This window comes from Oncorhynchus tshawytscha, linkage group LG23 (genome assembly GCF_018296145.1).
Source record: "Oncorhynchus tshawytscha isolate Ot180627B linkage group LG23, Otsh_v2.0, whole genome shotgun sequence".
NCBI classification, from domain to species: Eukaryota; Metazoa; Chordata; class Actinopteri; order Salmoniformes; family Salmonidae; genus Oncorhynchus; species Oncorhynchus tshawytscha.
The window spans coordinates 15,506,686-15,532,632 of NC_056451.1; the positions used below are offsets into that span (position 1 = coordinate 15,506,686).

Below are 25,947 nucleotides of genomic sequence, written 5' to 3' on the forward strand. Positions count from 1 at the left end.
TGGCTGTTGTCATATCGATCCCGTTAACGGGATTTAGCCCTAAGTTTTAAACAAGTTATTTTTTTCACTTCACCAAATTGGACTATTTTGGTTGGGTATGTCAATTACATGAAATCTAAAAATAATCTATTGAAATTACAGGTAGTAATTCAACAAATAGGAAAAACGCCAAAGGGGATGAATACCTTTGCAAGACACTGTACACAAACAGCCAGCTATATCCACCACAAATGGAAGTGCTCCCCATAACAGAAGACACTGTGGGCCACTCTGTCTATCTAGTGATGAAAGGGAAGCCTGTTGCTGGGATTCAGAGAGTCTGTTTTCTGGAGGAAATAATAGCACTCTACCCCAGAGAGGATCACACTGATAGATGTGTTTTTATGTGTCTGACCTGCCCCTGGAGATGTATGAGACAGACACAAAATATACATTTAAAAACGTTTATATGTCTCTGAAACCTGTGTTTTCATCTGGGGATAACTGTACAGTCAGTCAAAGAAGAGAGAGGATGTACAGTAAGAGAGAATATGAGAGAGCTTTCACCAGTGAAAACTAGTGTCTGGTTTGTGTACTGTTGAAAATATATGTATTAAAATGCTACAATGTTTACAGTGTAATATAAAAATAAATACGACTGCATATCAATTAAATGTTATTGTTGGTTTTTGATCCCAGAAACATGGCAAACAATGATTGAATGGTAGCCAACCTCTGAGGGTACAATAGCAAAGAAATTAGAGTTCATGCCTCAAAGACAAATCTGTCATCACACTGAGGGTGTTATTTTGTGTGTGTCTGTGTGTGTGTCGTCTAAGGTATCAGTGGTTGGCTGTCTTTAGGGTTCCTCTGATCTGCCCCCCTCTCCCAGCCCTGTCGTATGCGGGTGATTGTTCGGTCCACACAGGGGGTTATGAGCAGCAGCTTGAGTAGCAGCACCACAGAGGGAAGCACCAGACACAGCATGTAGCCCGGTGGGGTGTACCACTTGTAGGTGGAGGAACTCAGGAATCTGTTCCAGCCGTACAGGTAGGTGTGCGCCGTACACAACAGCAGAGTCAGGTGACCCAGCTTGGACTGGTGGGGGAGAAAAGAACACATAAACACATGAACCACACACACGCGCCAGGTACGTGCACAGACATAGGTCTAAGGGAGCTTGAGCACCTGCCCTTTTGACCTCCCATGATAAATTAAACTTTGTTTACATTTTAGTCTATTGCCAATCAAACTAGCTAATTTCCAATTGTTTTCATTTTGGAAAGTTTCCCCTCCCTAGCTGCGAAGAAGCCATTTCCGGCTATCTATCAAGTTAAAGTCGCTAGCTATCTTAGCTGGCATGCCTGCTGGCAAGGTTGGTAGACTTGAAAAAAGCAAGCATTACTAAATGTACTGAATAAGACTCACATTCCTTTCAAGCTTTTACCCAAATTTTAGCATAGATGCAGAGAAGAATATTTTGTTTCTTTAAAAAAAGAACCACCAGTCAGGAGGACCCCTGGAATTAAGCATAATGATTATGGCTCTAGATTACAGGAAAAGTGTCACGACTTCTACCGTAGCCGGTTTACTAGCCGCTACCGATCCCTTTTTCTTTTTCTGGTTGTTTTGTCTGTGTTCCTTTTCACACCTGGTTTCAATTGCTTTGATTTCTGTGGGTATATAGGGCACCTGTTACCTGCCGTAATTCGTGCAGGATTAAGCTTGTGAGTATTCGTGTTCAGTATTCTATGCGGTTTATTGTTTTCGCATTGATGTATATGTATGTAGTGTCGGCACTGTGGTTGTTCCTACATGAGTTTGTTTTCCTTCGAGCGCGTTGTTTGGACATTCATCTGGGCCAATTTTGTATTGGTGGACTATGTGTACAGATCTCTACATTAAACACGCTTCTCAAAGAAAAATCCCTGCTCTCCTGCGCCTGACTCCTACCGAAACGCACTTTATCACAAAAAGGCTGCTTCAGGTGTTTGACAAACCCAAAATGCTCCAACGTCCGGATGCGGGGCCTAGCCGTCACCCAGCTATCCTCACGCATCTTCTGCCCTTTCAAATGTTTTGGGGTGCATGCCGCCCCTGCGAGCGCACACACGTGAATTCTCCTGGCCTGTTCTAATATATTCTTCCTAAATTACATTTGATGAATAACTTAACATTTAAATCACTGCTTCAATTTGAGGGAAATTAATGAATTAGAGAATGAGCCGGAGTTTCTCGTGACCCAGTTACATTATGAATGAGTGTGTGTGTTCCCTGTAGTGATGGGAATACAGCTTCATATCCCCAGCACATAACCTCTGGCTTGTCTGCTGAAAATTAGATTACTTTCCTGGAGTTTTATTGCATTCTGGCCTGGATGTTGGCTCTGCACCCCGCATGAATAAGCTAATAGGGGAAATACTGAAAGGGGTAAGTGTACAAATTAGGGCTGGGAATTGCCAGGGACCTCATGATACAACATTATCACAATACTTAGGTGCGATACGGTATGTATTACAATTTTCACAATTTTATAACTATTGTGATTCGATACTTAGATTTTATTGCGATTTGATGTTCCAAACATATTGTTCATTATATGTCTGCTGCAGAAAGACAAGAGCGAGCATGAGAAATAGTTTTTTATCAGTCATGGAAATAAGAAAACATTGTCTCACTATTTCAAAAGAAGATGGAGAACAAACTATAGGATGAAAAATACCAGAGGTACAGCCGACTAGCGCTAGCTAACACTACCTAGGCAAATCGATACTTGGAGTCAAATTATCAACATAATATTGTCCAAAATATTGTGATATACAGTGGGACAAAAAAGTATTTAGTCAGCCACCAATTGTGCAAGTTCTCCCACTTAAAAAGATGAGGCCTGTAATTCATCATAGGTACACTTCAACTATGACAGACAAAATGAGAAAAAAAATCCAGAAAATCACATCGTAGGATTTTTTATGAACGGATTTGCAAATTATGGTGGAAAATAAGTATTTGTTCACCTACAAACAAGCAAGATTTCTGGCTCTCACAGACCTGTAACTTCTTCTTTAAGAAGCTCCTCTGTCCTCCACTCTTTACCTGTATCAATGGCACCTGTTTGAACTTGTTATCAGTATAAAACACACCTGTCCACAACCTCAAACAGTCACACGCCAAACTCCACTATGGCCAAGACCAAAGAGCTGTCAAAGGACACCAGAAATAAAATTGTAGACCTGCACCAGGCTGGGAAAACTGTATCTGCAATAGGTAAGCAGCTTGGTTTGAAGAAATCAACTGTGGGAGCAATTATTAGGAAATTGAAGACATACAAGACCACTGATAATCTCCCTCGATCTGGGGCTCCACGCAAGATCTCACCCCGTGGGGTCAAAATGATCACAAGAACGGTGAGCAAAAATCCTAGAACCACACGGGGGGGATCTAGTGAATGACCAGCAGAGAGCTGAGACCAAAGTAACAAAGCCTACCATCAGTAACACAATACGCCGCCAGGGACTCAAATCCTGCAGTGCCAGACGTGTCCCCCTGCTTAAGCCAATACATGTCCAGGCCCGTCTGAAGTTTGCTAGAGAGCATTTGGATGATCCAGAAGAAGATTGGGAGAATGTCATATGGTCAGATGAAACCAAAATATAACATTTTGGTAAAAACTCAACTCGTTGTGTTTGGAGGACAAAGAATGCTGAGTTGCATCCAAAGAACACCATACGTACTGTGAAGCATGGGGGTGGAAACATCATGCTTTGGGGCTGTTTTTCTGCAAAAGGACCAGGACGACTGATCCGTGTAAAGGAAAGAATGAATGGGGCCATGTATCGTGAGATTTTGAGTGAAATACTCCTTCCATCAGCAAGGGCATTGAAGATGAAATGTGGCTGGGTCTTTCAGCATGACAATGATCCCAAACACACCGCCCGGGAAACGAAGGAGTGGCTTCGTGAGAAGCATTTCAAGGTCCTGAAGTGGCCTAGCCAGTTTCCAGACCTCAACCCAATAGAAAATCTTTGGAGGGAGTTGAAAGTCCGTGTTGCCCAGCAACAGCCCCAAAACATCACTGCTCTATAGGAGATCTGAAAGGAGGAATGGGCCAAAATACCAGCAACAGTGTGTGAAAACCTTGAAGACTTACAGAAAACGTTTGACCTCTGTCATTGCCAACAAAGGGTATACAACAAAGTATTGAGATAAATGTTGTTGACCAAATACTTATTTTCTACCATAATTTGCAAATAAATTCATTAAATATCCTACAATGTGATTTTCTGGATTTTTTTTCTCATTTTGTCTGTCATAGTTGAAGTGTACCTATGATGAAAATTACAAGCCTCTCTCATCTTTTTAAGTGGGAGAACTTACACAATTGGTGGCTGACTAAATACTTTTTTCCCCCACTGTATGACTGTATCGATTTTATTCCCCCACTGCTAGTAAAAATGGGCAGAAAATGAGTGCCTCACAAGTGTGTCTGGCCTAAACATTCAGTGTGACCAGTCCTGGTGATCCCACCTGTATGAAGCTGAACTCCCTCCAGCTGAGAGCGTTACTGACAGAGGGAAGAGATGTGATTCCTAACAGGACGTACAGGCCAAATCCCAGAATTCCCAGGGATAAGTAGGAGTCACCACGCCAGGCCGTCGTCATATCAAACTGAGTGGTCCTGTTCTCTCTGATCTGAAAGAGAGAGAGAGAGGCGTGTTTATAATCAAAACTAGTGCCTGAATATTGCTATATACTGTAGGTGTGTGTCCAATGTACAGATGTAGGATCTTAATATGACCAGAATTGTCTCAGAAAAATAATCCTGCAGCAACAGCATTCAAACATTTACTCCGTTCCCACTTTTCTGCCAATGTAATGTTACTTGATTGGTGGTTAGGCTATTAGCTGGCCAAAATTAGGCTACCTGAAAAGGGCAACACTGTTAAGACATGCTCCAGTTCCATGGCAACGAAGCAAATATTTTTTAAACCTCCGGTTTTAGGCTAGATGTCTCAATATGAAGTTCATACATTCATTTTCTATGAGCAGAATTACTTTCGTACCTCAATTATTCATGAAATACTTGAAAAGTGACCGTTTTCTTGAAGCTGTGCATCGCCATTTCCCCTACATTTCCCCCATATGGGCCAGCCACTTAGCAATTTGAGTTCGAGCAAAAGAGCTTCAGCCCCTCACATTTGAGTGACAGCTAGCAAGAGGCCCGCCCAGCATTAACCAATGAGGTTGCAGGGCTGGCCCAACAGCTCAGTGGCCACAGCAGATACAGAGAAAGCAAGGACTTGGTGTCACGTAGTACTCGTTTTCACCACTTTTGGCTCGTGAGTGCTGCTTTCAGAACTACTGGCCAAAAAGTATACAAAAGTTCCAGAGTATCTCTTTAAAATAAATTCACACTAATACATGGTTATATAAATGCTGCAGCGCAGGAAAATTCTCAGCGTCAACAGTGTTCAAATTAAGGTCTTAAATCTGTACCCAATTTTGCCTATCCAATGTTCACTGTTTTGAAAGAGTTTAATTTGGCCTTAAAGCTAAGTAGGTGTTCTTACCATAGAGACAGTGCGTTCAGTGGCCTTGAACCACACATAGTACCTGGGAAGAAAATCAATACTTTCTTTACTAAAATCCAATGGAAGACACATTTCACTGTGTGTGTGTGTGTGTGTGTGTGTGTGTTCCACTGACCGTATGGGTATGATCAGTGTATAGAGCACGTGCAGAAAGGCGAACCCCAGTGCCAGAAGACCCAGCTGTTTCCTGCACAGCATCCAGCGGTCCAGCCAATCAGGGAAGCGCCTGATGTTAAACATACATAAACACTAATAATCAACATAAATACAGTACATATATACAAAAGTACACTCATTCAAGGGTTTTTCATTATGACTATTTTCTACATTGTAGAATAATAGTGAAGACATCAAAACTATGAAATAACACATATGGATTCATGTCATAGCCAAAAAGTTTTGAATGCATTTTCAAATAACCACCCTTTGCCTTGATGACAGCTTTGCACACTTGGCATTTCTCAACCAGCTTCATGAGGTAGTCACCTGGAATGCATGTGTGTTTCTCACCGTAAAGCATGGAGGAGGAGGTGATATAGTGTGGGGGTGTTTTGCTGGTGACACTGTCTGCAAATTATTTAGAATTCATGGCACACTTAACAAACATGGCTACCACAGCATTCTGCAGCGATACACCATCCCATCTGGTATGGGTTTAGTGGGACTATCATTTTTTTAAATTTTAATTTTCACCTTTATTTAACCAGGTAGGCCAGTTGAGAACAAGTTCTCATTTACAACTGCGACCTGGCCAAGATAAAACAAAGCAGTGCGACAGAAACAACACAGAGTTACACATGGAATAAACAAATGTACAGTCAAAAACACAATAGGGAAGAAAAAAAATCTATATACAGTGTGTGCAAATGAGGTAGGATTAGGGAGGTAAGGCAATAAATAGGCCATAATGAAGTAATTATAATTTAGCAATTAAACACTGGAGTGATAGATGTGCAGAAGATGAATGTGCAAGTAGAGATACTGGGGTGCAAAGGAGCAGGACAATGACCCAACACACCTCCAGGCTGTGTAAGGGCTATTTTACCAAGAATGAGAGTGATGGAGTCCTGTCTCAGATGACTTGGCCTCCACAATCCCTCGACCACAACCAAATTGAGATAGTTTGGTCTGAGTTGGACCGCAGTGTGAAGGATAAGGAGCCAACAAGTGTTCAGGATATGTGGGAACTCCTTCAAGACTGTTGAAAAAGCATTCTAAGAGAGAATTCCAAGAGTGTGCAAAGCTGTCAACAGCTCAAATCTCAAATATAAAATACATTTTGATTTGTTTAACAGTTTTTTGGTTACTACATTATTCCATATGTGTTACTTCATAGTTTGATGTCTTCACTATTATTCTACAATGTAGAAAATAGCAAAAAATAAAGAAAAACCCTTGAATGAGTAGGTGTTTAAAAACATTTGGCAGGTAGTGTATGTGGACACCACTTCAAATTAGTGGATTTGGCTATTTCAGACACACCCTTTGCTGACAGGTGTATAAAATCGAGCACACAGCTATGCAATCTATGTAGACAAACATTGACAGTAGAATGGCCTTACTGAAGATCTCAGTGACTTTCAACGTGGCACATCATAAGATGCAACATTTCCAACAAGTCAGTTCATAAAATGTCTGCCTTGCTAGAGCTACCCTGCTCAACTTTAAGTGCTGTTATTGTGAAGTGGAAATGTCTAGGAACAACAATGGCTTCGCCACGATGTGGTAGACCACACAAGCTCACAGATCGGGACTGCCGAGTGCTGAAGCGCGTTGTGCGTAAAGCCCGTCTGTCCTCGGTTGCAACACTCACTGTGGCAACAGTTTGGGGAAGGCCCTTTGCTGTTTCAGCATGACAATGCCCCAGTGCACAAAGCGAGGTCCATTCAAAAATGGTTTGTCAAGATTGGTGTGGAAGTTCTTGACTGGCCTGCAAAGGGCCCTGGTCTTAACCCCATGGAACACCTTTGGGATAAATGGGAACTCCGACTGCTAGCCAGATCTAATCGCCCAACATCAGAGCCCAACCTCACTAATGCTCTTGTGGCTGAATGGAAGCAAGCCCCTGCAGCAATGTTCCAACATCTAATGGAAAGCCTTTCCAGAAGATTGGAGGCTGTTAAAATAGCATAAGGGGGACCAAGTCCATATTAATGCCCATGATTTTGGAATGAGATGTTCGTCAAGCTGGTTTCCACATACTTTTGGTCATGTAGTGTACATACAGTTGAAGTCGGAAGTTTACATACACCTGAGCCAAATACATTTAAACTCCGTTTTTCACAATTCCTGACATTTAATCCTAGTAAACATTCCCTGTTTTAGGTCAGTTAAGATCACCACTTTATTTTAGGAACGTCAGAATAACAGTAGAGAGAAGGATTTATTTACACTTTATTTCTTTCATCACATTCCCAATGCGTCAGTTTACATACGCTCAATTAGTATTTGGTAGCATTGCCTTTAAATTGTTTAACTCTGGTCAAATGTTTCGGGTAGCCTTCCACAAGCTTCCCACAATACGTTGGGTGAATTTTGGCCCACTCTCCCTGACAGAGCTGGTGTAACTGAGTCAGGTTTGTAAGGCATGCTTTTTCAGTTCTGCCCACAAATGTTCTATAGGATTGAGTTCAGGGCTTTGTGATGGCCACTCCAATACCTTGACGTTGTTGTCCTTAAGCCATTTTGCCACAACTTTGGAAGTATGCTTGGGGTCATTGTCCATTTGGAAGACCCATTTGCGACCAAGCTTTAACTTCCTGACTGATGTCTTGAGATGTTGCTTCAATATATCCACATCATTTTCCTTCTTCATGATGCCAGCTATTTTGTGAAGTGCACCAGTCTCTCCTGCAGCAAAAACCCCGCACAACATGATGCTGCCACCCCTGTGCTTCACGGTTGGGGTGGTGTTCTTCGGTTTGCAAGCGTCCCCCTTTTTCCTCCAAACATAACGATGGTCATTACGGCCAAACAGTTCTATTTTCGTTTCATCAGACCAGAGGACATTTCTCCAAAAAATACAATCTTTGTCCCCTTGTGCAGTTGCAAACCGTAGTCTGGCTTTTTTTATGGCGGTTTTGGAGCAGTGGCTTCTTCCTTGCTGAGCGGCCTTTCAGGCTATATCGATATAGGACTCATTTTACTGTGGATACTTTTGTACCTGTTTCCTCCAGCATCTTCACAAGGTCCTTTGCTGTTGTTCTGGGATTGATTTGCACTTTTCACACCAAAGTACGGTCATCTCTAGGAGACAGAACGCGTCTTGAGCGGTATGACAGCTGCCTGGTCCCATGGTGTTTATACTTGCGTACTATTGTTTGTACAGATGAATGTGGTACCTTCAGGCATTTGGAAATTGCTCCCAAGGGTGAACCAGACTTGTGGAGGTCTACAATTTTTTTCTGTGGTCTTGGCTGATTTCTTTTGATTTTTCCCATGATGTCAAGCAAAGAGGCACTGAGTTTGAAGGTAGGCCTTGAAATACATCCACAGGTACACCTCCGATTGACTCAAATGATGTCAATTAGCCTATCTGAAGCTTCTAAAGCCATGACATTTTCTGTCATAATTTTTTTACGACTAGGGGGCAATATTTTAATTTTGGGATGAAAAACGTTCCCGTTTTAAACAAGATATTTTGTCATCGACTATGCATATAATTGACACCTTTGGATAGAAAACACTCTGACGTTTCCAGAACTGCAAAGATAATGTCTGTGAGTGCAACAGAACTGATGCTACAGGCGAAACCCTGATAAAAATCCAATCAGGAAGTGCCGCATTTTTTGAAACCACCTCTTGCCAATGACTCCTTATATGGCTGTGAATGAGCTACGAATGAGCTTACGTTTTCGACGTATTCTCCAGGGTGTTTACAGCATTGTGAGGTCTTTTTACGCATTTCTGTTGAAGAATAGCCATAAGGGACCACATTTAACAAGTGGTCACCTGATGTCTCCCGCAGAAAATATTGCGTAAAATACTGAGGTAGCCATTTTTCCAATCGCTTCTTATGAGAAACCAATTGCCTCAACGGATATATTATCGAATATATATGTTAAAAACACCTTGAGGATTGATTCTAAACAGCGTTTGCCATGTTTCTGTCAATATTATGGAGCTAATTTGGAAAAAAGTTTGGCGTTGTAGTGATAGCATTTTCAGGTTGATTTCTCAGCCCAAGCATGATGAACAAACAGGAGCTATTTCGCCTACAAAAATATTCTTTTTGGAAAAAAGGAACATTTGCTATCTAACTGGGAGTCTCCTGAGTGAAAACATCCGAAGTTCTTCAAAGGTAAATGATTTAATTTGATTGCTTTTCTTATTTGTGAAAATGTTGCCTGCTGCCAGCAGAGCCTAGCATAGCATTATGCCATGATAAACTTACACAAATACTTGTCTAGCGTTGGCTGTAAAGCATATTTTGAAAAATCTGAGATGACAGTGTGATTAAAAAAAGGCTAAGCTGTGTCTCAATATATTTTATTTGTGATTTTCATGAATAGGAACATTTTCTAGTGGTATTTATGTCCGCTGCGTTATGCTAATTCGTTTGAGGCTATGATTACGCTCCCGGATCCGGGATTGCTCGTCACAAGAAGTTTTAAAGGCACAATCATTGCACAATGAAGTATATGTAAACTTCTGACTCACTGGAATTGTGATACAGTGAAATAATCTGTCTGTTAACAATTGTTGGAAAAATTACTTGTAATACACAAAGTAGATGTCCTAACCGACTTGCCAAAACTATAGATTGTTTACTAGAAATTTGTTGAGTGGTTGAAAAACGAGTTTTAATGACTCCAACCTAAGTGCATGTAAACTTCTGACTTCAACTGTACGTACAGAACATTGATTAAACATACATGTATGCAACCACACTCACATACACACAAAGGTCTGACCTGTACTTGGTGCCTCTGTAGAGCTGCAGGAAGGAAGCCAGGACACCAGGCAGGTAACAGAGAGACAGCATGATCAGAGACACGATGGGACACACCTGGGGAGAACACACACACATTGAACAGCTGGTAACACACAGAGAAACACAAACACAACCACTCAGAGGGCCTGTGGCCAGTACCTTGTTGGCCAGTGAGACCATGATTCTGAAGGAGATGTCTTTGCTCTGGGTGACGTATGCATAGATGATGTCTCTGATCAGCAGGTAGAAGAAGAAGGCAGCACTGAGGCCAATGGCGATGCGCAGGGGGAGCCTCCACTGGGGGAACAGCTGTAGGGGGAAGTCCTCCAGCTCCCGGGCCACTGAGAGAAATCCCCGGTCCAGGGCACTGAAACCCAGCTTGATGGCTACCGCTATCACCGCCTGCTTGGCCTCCACACTTTCCCCGCAGATATACACCTGACATAATACACATACAGTGGGGTCCTGAAATTGACACCCTTGATAAATATGAGCAAAAATGCCTGCATAAAATAAATCATTCAAATACTCAGCTACATTGTGTGCTCCACAAATGCGGAAATTTTTTATAAATTATTTTATACTAATAAGTGCTCAGTGAAAGATATGTTTAACAAGTAATAAAACAAATCTTAGAAAGGTATTGACGCCACTGTTTTCAATACCCCACTTTGTGAGGATAACGACACTGAGCCTTTTTCTGAAATATACCCGTTTCAGGAAACTAGGTGTATGTCGTGGGTCACTACTTCACACGAGAGCCATTTCAACATAATCATCTTTTTTTTGTTGTTTCAAAATGCGTTTTTTGGCAGAAATGCCTTCTGGAACATGTAACCTTTCATGTGCCTTAAAACTTGTTAAGGATAGGGGGCAGTATTTCCCCTTTGGATGAATTGTGTGCCCATAGTGAACTGCATCAAAATCTGTCCTAAATTGCTAATATATGCATATTATTATTATTATTGGATAGAAAACACTCTGAAGCTTCTAAAACTGTTTGAATTATGTCTGTGAGTATAACAGAACTCACAGGGCAGGCAATCTTCCAAACTAGTTTTGGAATCCTGAAAGTTGGGGCAACTTTGACGTCATCGCCCCCTCCCTTCCCAACAAGTTATGGATCTGGAAACACTTCCTATGTCTTCCACTAGATGTCCTCATTCAGTAGAAAGTGTAATGGAGCATTTGCTGTGAACTTTGACCTAATGGGAAGTAAAAGTACTAAGTGTGGCAAAGATTTCCATGTGCTTGAAGGCGTGTATGCGTTTGAGTGCTTCGTCTGTACCAGTCAGCCCCAGATGAACTAGGATTGCCCGGTTGGAATGATATTCGATCTGTATGATTATAACATCCTGAAGATTGATTCTGCACTTAGTTTGACCAGTTTCGTCGACCTGTAATATGTAATTTGGAAGTTTTGATGCAAAATTATTCTGGACCAGAAGTCATTTTTTGGGCATTTAAGCTGAAAGTGGTAGCAAATGCTGCTACATGGACACTAGAATTGAACATTATGAAACAAAACGATTTATTGTTGAACTAGGACTCCTTGCACTACATTCTGATCGAAGACCATCAAAGGTAAGGGAATATTTATGTTGTGATTTTGTATTTCTGTTGACTCCAACATAGCGGAGAAATATTGTTACGTCTGAGCGCCGTCTCAGATTATTGCATGGTAGGCTTTTTCCGTAACGTAAAAAAAAATGTGACAAAGCGGTTGCATTAAGAACCAGTGTATCTTTTTAATTATATGTAGAACATGTATCTTTAGTCAAAGTTTATGATGAGTATTTCTGTTATCTGGCGTAGCTTTCTATAATTCCTCTGGACATTTGAGAATTTTCTGAATATGCCGTCAATGTAAACCGAGATTTATGGATATAAAAATGCATATTATTGAACAAAACATAAATGTACTGTGTAACATGTCATATGACTGTCATCTGATGAAGATTTTCAAGAGGTTAGTGAATTATTTTTTTTATCCTGCTTTTGTGATTTTATCTTTTGTGGTACAAAATGGCTACGTTTTTTCTTTGTTTTGGTGGTGGTCTAACATAAATATATGCTGTTTTCGCCGTAAAACATTTAAAAAATCTGACATGCTGGGTAGATGAACAAGGTGTTTATCTTTCATTTAAGGTATTGGGCTTGTTAATGTGTGAAGGTTAAATATTTCTAAGAGTAGATTTGCATTCCATGCGCCACTGTTTCAGCTGAACGGGGGGGGTGTAGTTCCTGTAGGGGAACCCATAGGCTTAACAACATGTATGCCATCTGTAAATACTAATACATTTTTAAAATGACCAGTCTAATTGTTTTAGCCACTGAAAAAGTCAGCAACCTTCCCGCTAGCCATAATTGGCTGTGATAATGATTGGGATGGACTTGCCGAGAGATTAATTTGGATTGGACTGCCATATTGCACGCTTCTGTCTATTTGAGCTGGTTAGTATGTGTAGGTAATCCCATCTTTAAAAAAATATATATTGCTTAGTAGAACTGCTCATGTTCCTCTAACTTTAATCATCAGCTGTCGGAGCAGGCGATCACTGTACCACAGCCAATCTGTAAATAGCACACCCAACTACCTCATCCCCATATTGTTTTTTATCTTCGTGCTCTTTTGCACCCCAGTATCTCTGCTTGCACAGCATCGGCACATCTATCACTCCAGTGTTAATGCTAAATTGTAATTATTTCACCTCTATGGCCTGTTTATTTCCTTACCTCCCTACTGTTCTACATTTGCACACACTGTACATAGATTTTTTCTATTGTGTTATTGACTACGTTTGTTTATGTGTCACTCTGTTTTTTGTTGCACTGCTTTGCTTTATCTTGGCCAGTTCGCAGTTGTAAATGAGAACTTGTTCTCAACTGGCCTACCTGGTGAAAAGGTGAAATAAAAAAAATAAGAAAATAAGTGTTGCTGTCCACTTTCTGGAGGACCGAGTTTGAAATCAGTTTAATTAAAGTATGATGGCTAAGGAGATGGAGAAAACACTTGTCTCCGAATTACATCTTTAGGCATCCGTTCAACCATGATCTATATGGGTAAGATAGTCTAGCCTTAACAAAATACTCCACTACACAAGTCTCCATTTCATTAGAATGTCACTGCGACAACTGTTGATAGACATAGCTGGTAAATTTGCTCTGGCTATCTACTCAGATTTTAGACCACGGGTAAGATAGTATAGCTAGCTTCCTTTTCAGAAATGACATGTTTCTAATTTATTTTCATTTCAAGTATACCGTTAGTTAGCTAACATTAGCGACCTGGCTCGCTAACTAACGTTACATGTATGATCTTATTATTCGTATCTCAGAGCCATTTGCTTTGCTTGTTATAGCCTAATGTTAGCTAGCTAACATTGAACCTGGTTGGTTAGCTAGCTACATGTCTTCACAAAAGATTCCACTATGCAAGTGTCCATTTTATTAGAATGCTGTTGTTAGGACAGAACCCTCAGATCAACCCTTAAATACATTGGTGGAGCTAAAGCTTAAGGGGGTGTGAAAGATGCTGAATGGGTGTAGACAAAGAAGAGTCCTCCAGTATTTTATTTATTTAACTAGGCAAACCTCAACTAGAGCTCTCCAGTCTGTACCAAAACCTTCACAGGCCAATTTCTCAAAAATTAGGTTACAAGTGTATCAACTTTCAAAGCAGAATTACTTACCCATTGTTCCTCAAATGCATTATATATTATATACCTGTAAGGGATTTCCTCCTCTTCTTCCGAAGAGGAGAGGCGAAACGGATCAGAGGACCAATATGCGGCGTGGTAAGTGTCCATGGTTTTTTTAATATGTAAATGTACACATGAACACTACAAAACAATAAACATGGAACGTGTGAAACCCTAAACAGTCCTATCTGGTGCAAAGACAGAGACAGGAACAATCACCCACAAACACACAGTGAAACCCAGGCTACCTAAGTATGATTCTCAATCAGAGACAACTAATGACACCTGCCTCTGATTGAGAACCATACTAGGCCGAAACATAGAAAACCCCAAATCATAGAAAATCACACATAGACTGCCCACCCAACTCACGCCCTGACCATACTAACTAAATACAAAACACAGGAAATAAAGGTCAGAACGTGACAGTACCCCCCCCAAAGGTGCGGACTCCGGCCGCAAAACCTTGACCTATAGGGGAGGGTCTGGGTGGGCGTCTGTCCGCGGTGGCGGCTCTGGCGCAGGACGCGGACCCCACTTCACCATTGTCTTAGTCCGCCTTATTGTCCGCCTCCGTGGCTTTCTCACCATGGCCACCCCTCTCAATGACCCCACTGGACAGAGGGGCAGAAGCTCTGGACAGAGGGGCAGAAGCTCTGGACAGAGGGGCAGAAGCTCTGGACAGAGGGGCAGAAGCTCTGGACAGAGGGGCAGAAGCTCTGGACAGAGGGGCAGAAGCTCTGGCGCCTCTGGACTGAGGGGCTCTGGCGCCTCTGGGCTGAGGGGCTCTGGCGCCTCTGGGCTGAGGGGCTCTGGCGCCTCTGGGCTGAGGGGCTCTGGCGCCTCTGGGCTGAGGGGCTCTGGCGCCTCTGGGCTGAGGGGCTCTGGCAGCAGCGCCGGACAGGCGGGAGACTCCGGCAGCAGCGCCGGGACAGGCGGGAGACTCCGGCCGCAGCGCCGGACAGGCGGGAGACTCCGGCCGCAGCGCCGGACAGGCGGGAGGCTCCGGCAGCGGCGCCGGACAGGCGGGAGGCTCCGGACAGGCGGGAGGCTCCAGACAGGCGGGAGGCTCCGGCAGCGGCGCCGGACAGGCGGGAGGCTCCGGCAGCGGCGCCGGACAGGCGGGAGGCTCCGGCAGCGGCGCCGGACAGGCGGGAGGCTCCGGCAGCGGCGCCGGACAGGCGGGAGGCTCCGGCAGCGGCGCCGGACAGGCGGGAGGCTCCGGACAGGCGGGAGGCTCCGGCAGCGGCGCCGGACAGGCGGGAGGCTCCGGCAGTGGCGCCGGACAGGCGGGAGGCTCCGGCAGCGGCGCCGGACAGGCGGGAGGCTCCGGACAGGCGGGAGGCTCCGGCAGCGGCGCCGGACAGGAGACGGAGAGACAGCCTGGTGCGTGGGGCTGCCACAGGAACCACCAGGCTGGGGAGACCTTCAGGAGGCTTGGTGTTAAGAGGAGGCAACTGAAGGACCGGGCCGTGGGGGAGCACTGGAGCTCTGGTGCGCAACCTTGGCACCACTTCCCCAGGCTGGACAACTACTTTAGCCCGGACCCTCCAGAGTGCAGGCACAGGTTGAACCGGGCTGTGGATAAGCACGGGAGATCTAGTGCTCACTACACGCACCTCTCCCCTAGGCTCCACTCCCACATTTGCCCGGCACGAGCGGAGCGCAGGCAGAGGACGCACTGCACCCTCCCAGCGCCCCGGAGACACAGCACGCAGAGCCGGCGCAGGATAACCTAGACCAAAATTGCGTACCGGCGACCAGACCCGCTGAGCAGGCACCATACGCCCTGGCTCAATGCCCACACTCGCATGGCACTTTCGGGGGGCTGCCCTATAGCGCACCGGGCTATGGACACGCACTGGCGACACCGTGCGCTTAACCGCATAACACGGTGCCTGACCAGTAATGCGCTGCTTATCATAAGCACGAGGAGTGAGCTCAGGTCTGCTACCTGGCTTAGTACCACACCTCGTCTGCCCCCCCCCAAAAAAAAATTTGGGGCTGCCTCTCGTACCTGTCGCACTGCCGTGCTGCCTCCTCATATCGCCGCCGCTCAGCTTTCGCTGCCTCCAGCTCTGATTTCGGACGGCGATGTTTCCCAGCCTGTGCCCAGGGTCCCTCTCCGTTCAGTATCTCCTCCCATGTCCAGGAGTCCTGTGATGCTGGCCGCTGTTGTTGCTGCTGCTGCTTCTGTAGTCGCTGCTGTTTACCACGCCGCTTGGTCCGAGTTGGGTGGGTGATTCTGTAAGGGATTTCCTCCTCTTCTTCCGAAGAGGAGAGACGAAATGGATCAGAGGCCCAATAAGCGGCGTGGTAAGTGTCCATGGTTTTTTTAATATGTAAATGTACACATGAACACTACAAAACAATAAACATGGAACGTGTGAAACCCTAAACAGTCCTATCTGGTGCAAAGACAGAGACAGGAACAATCACCCACAAACACACAGTGAAACCCAGGCTACCTAAGTATGATTCTCAATCAGAGACAACTAATGACACCTGCCTCTGATTGAGAACCATACTAGGCCGAAACATAGAAAACCCCAAATCAGAGAAAATCACACATAGACTGCCCACCCAACTCACGCCCTGACCATACTAACTAAATACAAAACACAGGAAATAAAGGTCAGAACGTGACAATACCATTGTGTAGCTCTGTGTCTCTGTTTTTATCCAATGTAAAAAACACAATTTCAAATGTTGCTACATAACACCGAATCAAGGCAGAGCATGCCAGTTGTGGATTTGGCATTGAAAAACACAAGCATATGCAGAAAAATACTTCAAACCCACTTAAATATTTGACTCATTTCAGGACACTAGGCGTGTGTCGCGCGTCACTACTTTACAGGAGAGGAAATACCTTCTGGAACATGTGAACTTTCATGTGCCTTAATAACAAACTTGTATGCCATCTGTAAATATGAATAGAATTGCCTAGTTGATTTATCTACGGAAAAAAGATGGGAACCTTCCCGCTTGCCATGATTGGCTGAGATAATGGATGGGCTAGACATGCCCATATAATATTCGGATTGGTTGCCATGTAACACTGTCTATAACATGAGCTGGTCAGTTTATGTAGGTAATCCTTTCTAACGCGTTAAAAAAAAGATATCACGTAGTACATGTAAAACTGCAAAAGTGTTGTTCACCACTTTCTGGAGGACCAAGTTTTGAAATCAGTGGAATGCCCGGTGGAATTAAATTATGATAGTTAAGGAGTTAAGGAAATTAAGTTAAGGAAATTCTGCCGTTTGATTGCAAATACGCTGAGGGAGTCGAAAAGAGAAGACGCAGAAGGCTGTTGTATAAGACACTTGTCTCTGGATTACATCTTAAAACTAAGGGCAACCATGGCATATCTAAATATCTAATTTATATATATATTCACACCCTTGAGTAAGTACTTTCAAAACTTTCTTGGTAAGTCTCTGAGAGCTTTCCACACCTGCATAGTGCAACATTTGAACATTATGCTCTGTGAAATTGGTTGTTGATCATTGCTAGACAACCATTTTCAGGTCTTGCCATACATTTTCAAGCAGATTTAAGTCAAAACTACAACTCAGCCACTCAGGAACATTCACTGTCTTCATGGTGAAAAGCACCAGTGTAGATTAGGTCTTATGTTTTAGGTTATTGTTCTGCTGAAAAGGTGAATTCATCTACCAGTGGCTGGTGGAAAGCAGACTGAACCAGGTTTTCCTGTAGGATTTTTCTTATGCTTAGCTCTATTCCATGAATTGTTTATCCTGAAAAACATCCCCGTCCTTAACGATTACAAGCATACTCATAACATGATAAAGCCATCAAATGACATTTTATTTGTCACATGCGCCGAATGCAACAGGTGTAGGCCTTACAGTGAAATACTTACTTACAAGACCTTAACCACCAATGCAGCTTTAAGAAAAATACAACAAAAAAAGTACGAAATTAAAGTAACAAATAATGAAAGAGCAGCAGTAAAATAACAATAGCGAGGCAGGGGGTACCGGTATACATGGGGTACCGGTACAGAGTCAACTTGCAGACTTGTTTACACATTGCTGTGCGTTTTGTTGCCAACCTTACTTTGCTTCCTGACAACTTTAAGTTTTTTTACTCTTTAATTACCGTTTATATTTTTGGTTTTTCCCTCACTCAACTTTTTTTCATTCAACTTTTTCACTCCATGCGATTTATCTGGACGTGGTTCGTCAGGACCTCCAACAGCCGAAGCTAAGTAGTAACATTAACATGATGCCTTCTAATTGCAGTCGCTGTACTCATAATATACAGGAGAATGATCGCCTTACGGCGATGATAGCTGTGCTGCAAGCCCAGCTTCAGACGCAATCGTTAGGCAAGGGTAATTTCAGTGTAGGAACGGATGAAACAGTGTCTGTTCCACCAGTAAGTACAAATCAAATCAAATCAAATTTTATTTGTCACATACACATGGTTAGCAGATGTTAATGCGAGTATAGCGAAATGCTTGTGCTTTTAGTTCCGACAATGCAGTAATAACCAACAAGTAATCTAACTAACAATTCCAAAACTACTGTCTTATACACAGTGTAAGGGGATAAAGAATATGTACATAAGGATATATGAATGAGTGATGGTACAGAGCAGCATAGGCAAGATACAGTAGATGGTATCGAGTACAGTATATACATATGAGATGAGTATGTAAACAAAGTGGCATAGTTAAAGTGGCTAGTGATACATGAATTACATAAGGATACAGTCGATGATATAGAGTACAGTATATATGTATGCATATGAGATGAATAATGTAGGGTAAGTAACATTATATAAGGTAGCATTGTTTAAAGTGGCTAGTGATATATTTACATCATGTCCCATCAATTCCCATTATTAAAGTGGCTGGAGTTGAGTCAGTGTCAGTGTGTTGGCAGCAGCCACTCAATGTTAGTGGTGGCTGTTTAATTAACAGTCTGATGGCCTTGAAGCTGTTTTTCAGTCTCTCGGTCCCAGCTTTGATGCACCTGTACTGACCTCGCCTTCTGGATGATAGCGGGGAGAACAGGCAGTGGCTCGGGTGGTTGATGTCCTTGATGATCTTTATGGCCTTCCTGTAACATCGGGTGGTGTAGGTGTCCTGGAGGGCAGGTAGTTTGCCCCCGGTGATGCGTTGTGCAGACCTCACTACCCTCTGGAGAGCCTTACGGTTGAGGGCGGAGCAGTTGCCGTACCAGGCGGTGATACAGCCCGCCAGGATGCTCTCGATTGTGCATCTGTAGAAGTTTGTGAGTGCTTTTGGTGACAAGCCGAATTTCTTCAGCCTCCTGAGGTTGAAGAGGCGCTGCTGCGCCTTCTTCACGATGCTGTCTGTGTGAGTGGACCAATTCAGTTTGTCTGTGATGTGTATGCTGAGGAACTTAAAACTTGCTACCCTCTCCACTACTGTTCCATCGATGTGGATAGGGGGTGTTCCCTCTGCTGTTTCCTGAAGTCCACAATCATCTCCTTAGTTTTGTTGACGTTGAGTGTGAGGTTATTTTCCTGACACCACACTCCGAGGGCCCTCACCTCCTCCCTGTAGGCCGTCTCGTCGTTGTTGGTAATCAAGCCTACCACTGTTGTGTCGTCCGCAAACTTGATGATTGAGTTGGAGGCGTGCGTGGCCACGCAGTCGTGGGTGAACAGGGAGTACAGGAGAGGGCTCAGAACGCACCCTTGTGGGGCCCCAGTGTTGAGGATCAGCGGGGAGGAGATGTTGTTGCCTACCCTCACCACCTGGGGGCGGCCCGTCAGGAAGTCCAGTACCCAGTTGCACAGGGCGGGGTCGAGACCCAGGGTCTCGAGCTTGATGACGAGCTTGGAGGGTACTATGGTGTTGAATGCCGAGCTGTAGTCGATGAACAGCATTCTCACATAGGTATTCCTCTTGTCCAGATGGGTTAGGGCAGTGTGCAGTGTGGTTGAAATTGCATCGTCTGTGGACCTATTTGGGCGGTAAGCAAATTGGAGTGGGTCTAGGGTGTCAGGTAGGGTGGAGGTGATATGGTCCTTGACTAGTCTCTCAAAGCACTTCATGATGACGGATGTGAGTGCTACGGGGCGGTAGTCGTGTAGCTCAGTTACCTTAGCTTTCTTGGGAACAGGAACAATGGTGGCCCTCTTGAAGCATGTGGGAACAGCAGACTGGTATAGGGATTGATTGAATATGTCCGTAAACACACCGGCCAGCTGGTCTGCGCATGCTCTGAGGGCGCGGCTGGGGATGCCGTCTGGGCCTGCAGCCTTGCGAGGGTTAACACGTTTAAATGTCTTACTCACCTCGGCTGCAGTGAAGGAGAGACCGCATGTTTTCGTTGCAGGCCGTGTCAGTGGCACTGTATTGTCCTCAAAGCGGGCAAAAAAGTTATTTAGTCTGCCTGGGAGCAAGACATCCTGTTCCGTGACTGGGCTGGATTTCTTCCTGTAGTCCGTGATTGACTGTAGACCCTGCCACATGCCTCTTGTGTCTGAGCCGTTGAATTGAGATTCTACTTTGTCTCTGTACTGACGCTTAGCTTGTTTGATAGCCTTGCGGAGGGAATAGCTGCACTGTTTGTATTCGGTCATGTTACAGATGGTAACGTTAGTATAAATCCCCTCACACGGTCCCTAGCAGCCAGACAACTTTCTCATGGTTTCTGGAGGGAAATGCTGTAGGAATGCTCAGCCGGTGTCGCTCATTCAGCCGACAGAAACTTTCAACCGGTTTTCCCAGCCATTTTGTGATCCCACTTTTTCCTCATTGTAGTCACTTGCGTTCCATTGCTCACGAAGACAAGAAAGAATACTTCGGTTGGATCTTTATTGAAGCTATATGTTAAAAACATCCTAATGATTGATTCTGTACTTAGTTTGAAATGTTTCTTCGACCGGTAATATCAATTTTTGAAGTTTTTGTCCGATATAACGCTGACCAGAATTAGCGTTTGGATATGTATACCAAACGCTCTAACAAAAGAAGGTATTTGGACATAAATAACGGACATTTTCGAACAAAACAAACATTTATTGTGGACCTGGGATTCCTGGAGTGCTTTCTGATGTAGATTATCAAAAGCCAATGTAAACTCCGATTTTTTTTAATACAAATATGAACTTTATCAAACAAAACATGCATTTTTGTGTAACATGAAGTCCTATGAGTGTCATCTGATGAAGATAATTCAAGGTTAGTGATTACTTTTATCTTTATTTCTGGTTTTTGTGAAAGCAATATTTTGCTGGAAAATGGCTGTGCTTATTGTGGTTTGGTGGAGACCTAACATAATCGTTTGTAGTGCTTTCGCTGAAAAGCCTATTTGAAATCAGACACTTTTGTGGGATTAACAACGAAAATAGATTTAAATTATGTAAGACACATGTATGTTTTAGGAATTGGAATTATGAGATTTCTGTTGTTTGAATTTTGGCGCCCTCTATTTTCACTGGTAGTTGTCATATCGATCCCGGTATCGGGATTGCAGCCATAACAGGTTATTAAGCAGCGAGTCGGAGTCTGAGACCGAGCCTTCTCTTGTCTCTACTCCTCCCGTTACGGGGTCTGAGACGCCGAAGCTTCCCACCATTAGCTCTGACAAATTGAAAACCCTAGTCATTGGTGACTCCATTACCCGCAGTATTAGACTTAAAACGAATCATCCAGCGATCATACACGGTTTACCAGGGGGCAGGGCTACCGACGTTAAGGCTAATCTGAAGATGGTGCTGGCTAAAGCTAAAGCTGGCGAGTATAGAGATATTGTTATCTACGTCGGCACTAACGATGTTAGGATGAAACAGTCAGAGGTCACCAAGCGCAACATGGCTTCAGCGTGTAAATCAGCTAGAAAGATGTGTCGGCATCGAGTAATTGTTTCTGGCCCCTTCCCAGTTAGGGGGAGTGATGAGCTCTACAGTAGTCTCACAACTCAATCGCTGGTTGAAAACTGTTTTCTGCCCCTCCCAAAAGATAGAATTTGTAGATAATTGGCCCTCTTTCTGGGACTCACCCACAAACAGGACCAAGCCTGGCCTGCTGAGGAGTGACGGACTCCATCCTAGCTGGAGGGGTGCTCTCATCTTATCTACCAACATAGACAGGGCTCTAACTCCTCTAGCTCCACAATGAAATAGGGTGCAGGCCAGGGAGCAGGCTGTTAGCCAGCCTAGCCTGCCAGCTTAGTGGAGTCTGCCACTAGCACAGTCAGTGTAGTCAGCTCAGCTATCCCCATTGAGACCGTGTCTGTGCCTCGACCTGGGTTGGGCACGACTAAACATGGCTGTGTTTGCCTTAGCAATCTCACTAGGATAAAGACCTCCTCCATTCCTGTCATTATTGAAAGAGATCATGATACCTCACATCTCAAAATAGGGCTACTTAATGTTAGATCCCTTACTTCAAAGGCAATTATAGTCAATTAACTAATCACTGATCATAATATTGATGTGATTGGCCTGACTGAAACATGATGAATTTACTGTGTTAAATGAGGCCTCACCTCCTGGTTACACTAGTAACATATCCCTGTGCATCCCGCAAAGGTGGAGGTGTTGCTAACATTTACGATAGCACATTTCAATTTACAAAAAAAGAGAAGTTTTAATCTTTAGCTTCTAGTCATGAAATCTATGCAGCCTACTCAATAACTTTTTTATAGCTACTGTTTACAGGCCTCCTGAGCCATATACAGCGTTCCTCATTGAGTTCCCTGAATTCCTATCGGACCTTGTAGTCATAGCAGATAATATTCAAATTTTGTTGACTTTAATATTCCCATGGAAAAGTCCACAGACCCACTCCAAAAAGCTTTCTGAGTTTTGTTCCATGGAATAAATGTTGTGGATCTTAATGTTTTTCCTCATAATCCTGGACTATCGGACCACCATTTTATTACATTTGAAATTGCAACAAATAATCTGCTCAGACCCCAACCAAGGAGTATCAAAAGTTGTGCTATAAATTCACAGACAACAAAGATTCCTTGATGCCCCTCCAGACTCCCTCAGCCTACCCAAGGACATCAGAGGACAAATCAGTTAACCACCTAACTGAGGAACTCAATTTAACCTTGCACAATATCCTAGATGCAGTTGCACCCCTAAAAACTAAAAACATTTCTCATAAGAAACTAGCTCCCTGGTATACAGAATATACCCGAGCACTGAAGCAAGCTTCCAGAAAATTGGAACGGAAATGGCGCCACACCGAACTGGAAGTCTTCCGACTAACTTGGAAAGACCGTACCGTGCAGTATCGAAGACCCCTTACTGCTGCTCGATCATCCTATTTTTCCAACTTAATTGAGAAAATAAGAACAATCCGAAATATATTTTTGATACTGTCGCAAAGCTAACTAAAAAGCAGCATTCCCCAAGTGAGGATGGCTTTCACTTCAGCAGTAATAAATTCATGAACTTCTTTGAGGAAAATATCATGATTATTAGAAAGCAAATTACGGACTCCTCTTTAAATCTGCGTATTCCTTCAAAGCTCAGTTGTCCTGAGTCTGCACAACTCTGCCAGGATCTAGGATCAAGGGAGACACTCAATTGTTTTAGTATTATTTCTCTTGACACAATGATGAAAATAATCATGGCCTCTAAACCTTCAAGCTGCATACTGGACCCTATTCCAACTAAACTACTGAAAGAACTGCTTCCTGTGCTTGGCCCTCCTATGTTGAACATAATAAACTACTCTCTATCCACTGGATGTGTACCAAACTCACTAAAAGTGACAGGAATAAAGCCTCTCTTGAAAAAGCCAAACCTTGACCCAGAAAATATTTTTAAAACTATTGGCCTATATCGAATCTTCCATTCCTCTCAAACATTTTAGAAAAGGCTGTTGCGCAGCAACTCACTGCCTTCCTGAAGACAAACAATGTATAAGAAATGCTTCAGTCTGGTTTTAGACCCCCTCATAGCACTGAGACTGCACTTGTGAAGGTGGTAAATGACCTTTTAATGGCATCAAACCGAGGCTCTGCATCTGTCCTCGTGCTGCTTTTGATACCATCGATCACCACATTCTTTTGGAGAGATTGGAAACCCAAATTGGTCTACACGGGCAAGTTCTGGTCTTGTTTAGATCTTATCTGTCGGAAAGATATCAGTTTGTCTCTGTGAATGGTTTGTCCTCTGACAAATCAACTGTAAATTTCAGTGTTCCTCAAGGTTCTGTTTTAGGACCACTATTGTTTTCAATATATATTTTCCCTCTTGGTGATGTCATTCGGAAACAATGTTAACTTTCACTGCTATGCGGATGACACACAGCTGTACATTTCAATGAAACATGGTGAAGCCCAAAAATCGCCCTTGCTAGAAGCCTGTGTTTCAGACATAAGGAAGTGGATGGCTGCAAACTTTCTACGCCCCCTTGCCTCCTTCAACTAGGCTGCTGTGGTCAGAGGTGGTAAATTCCTGAGAAGACCCTGCCACATGGCTACATAGTAGAGAGAGAGTAAACTTTCATAGAAGGACAAAGGAAATCCTTCCACCTCACAGAACTTGAGGTACGAACCAATTTCATGTTCCGGAGAATGTATAAAAGATCGGTGAAGAATCCAGCTACGAACTGGTCCGTTTGTCACAACTTGGGAAAGCTCATGGGAGACGGTGTGGTCACAATACCTTAACGCTGTTTATATGATAGCCTCATATGAGGTTTACATCTAAGTGTTGTATAAGATGAATGAGTGAGTATGATACTGTTTGTATAATTGTGTAATATGATTTTGGACTGTTTAATGAAGAAAAATACAATTCCCTTTTGATTTGAACTAAATCAGGGGACCGCCCCTGAGCCCAGTTAGGGTCAGACATCCTGGGACAGCCTTTTCTGCCATTCCCAATAAAAAACCCACTCGGATTTTCGATCAGCAGACCAAGCTTACCTCAATTACGAGAGACCATGTTTTTCTCCATTAGGAGGACAAAGGTTGTAGACCATAGCTGAATCTTTTAACCATACCACGTGGTTAAACTCTTAGACTATCGATACCAACAGAATAAGAACAAGTCTTTGATGCTAATTACTAGTCTGCAGCTAGGAATTCGGTATCATTGAACGCGAAGAACGACAACCACCGAAACATCCATTCTATAACTAATGTCACTTTGAACTATCCCCTCTAACCAGGACAGAGAGAGAGAGGGAGAGAGATGGACAATTCTACGAAAGACACAAACTTTTCACCAGCGATCAAGACGACACACTGAGCGTAAATATATATATTGATTGCAATTGTTCCCGAATGAGTGAGCGTTCATGTGTAAAGGATTAGCATTTCAATTGTTATAATTATCACTCTGTAGTGACTTCTTAGTCAACCCCCACTTCCCCTTTTGTCTAACAAGCCGCCATGCCGGTTTAGCCCACTAGAGCACATTCTCCGATCATTACATTTACCTTGTTTGTTTGTTTGTTTATGCATTTCTGTGAATTACTTAGTTAGTAATAAATAAATGATTTAAGACAATTGATGTATGGATGACTCATAGTGAAGACTGGGTTCGTGCAGATAACCAACAATTTACGATGTTTGGAATGAGACTAACGTGAGGCAAAGTAAATAATTAATTAATTCAAAGACTAATTGATCAGAAAAAATATCTGAAAAGTTATTTTAGGAAATGATAACTTTTTAATCTGAATATTTTTCCTTGGTGCCCCGACTTCCTAGTTAATTAGTTACGTGATTAAGCAGTTGATCGTGTAGTAACTAATTACAAAGAATCTTTG

At 43.3% G+C, this 25,947-nt stretch overlaps 1 protein-coding gene across 3 annotated transcripts in view; it reads right to left on the reverse strand.

Annotated features, from left to right (window-relative positions):
* Positions 1-801: 801 nt before the first annotated feature.
* The window catches only part of LOC112222820 (metalloreductase STEAP4), a 28,969-nt gene continuing 3,823 nt past the window's right edge, over positions 802-25,947 (reverse strand). For all 3 annotated transcript variants that reach the window (XM_024385611.1, XM_024385613.2, XM_024385612.2), the window contains 6 exons: positions 10,660-10,938; positions 10,481-10,575; positions 5,683-5,793; positions 5,547-5,589; positions 4,504-4,668; positions 802-1,077 (listed from right to left, as the gene is read on the reverse strand). In XM_024385611.1, coding sequence (XP_024241379.1) covers positions 814-1,077; positions 4,504-4,668; positions 5,547-5,589; positions 5,683-5,793; positions 10,481-10,575; positions 10,660-10,938 — 957 coding nt within the window. In that variant the 3' untranslated portion in view covers positions 802-813. The remainder of the gene's footprint in view (positions 1,078-4,503; positions 4,669-5,546; positions 5,590-5,682; positions 5,794-10,480; positions 10,576-10,659; positions 10,939-25,947) is intronic.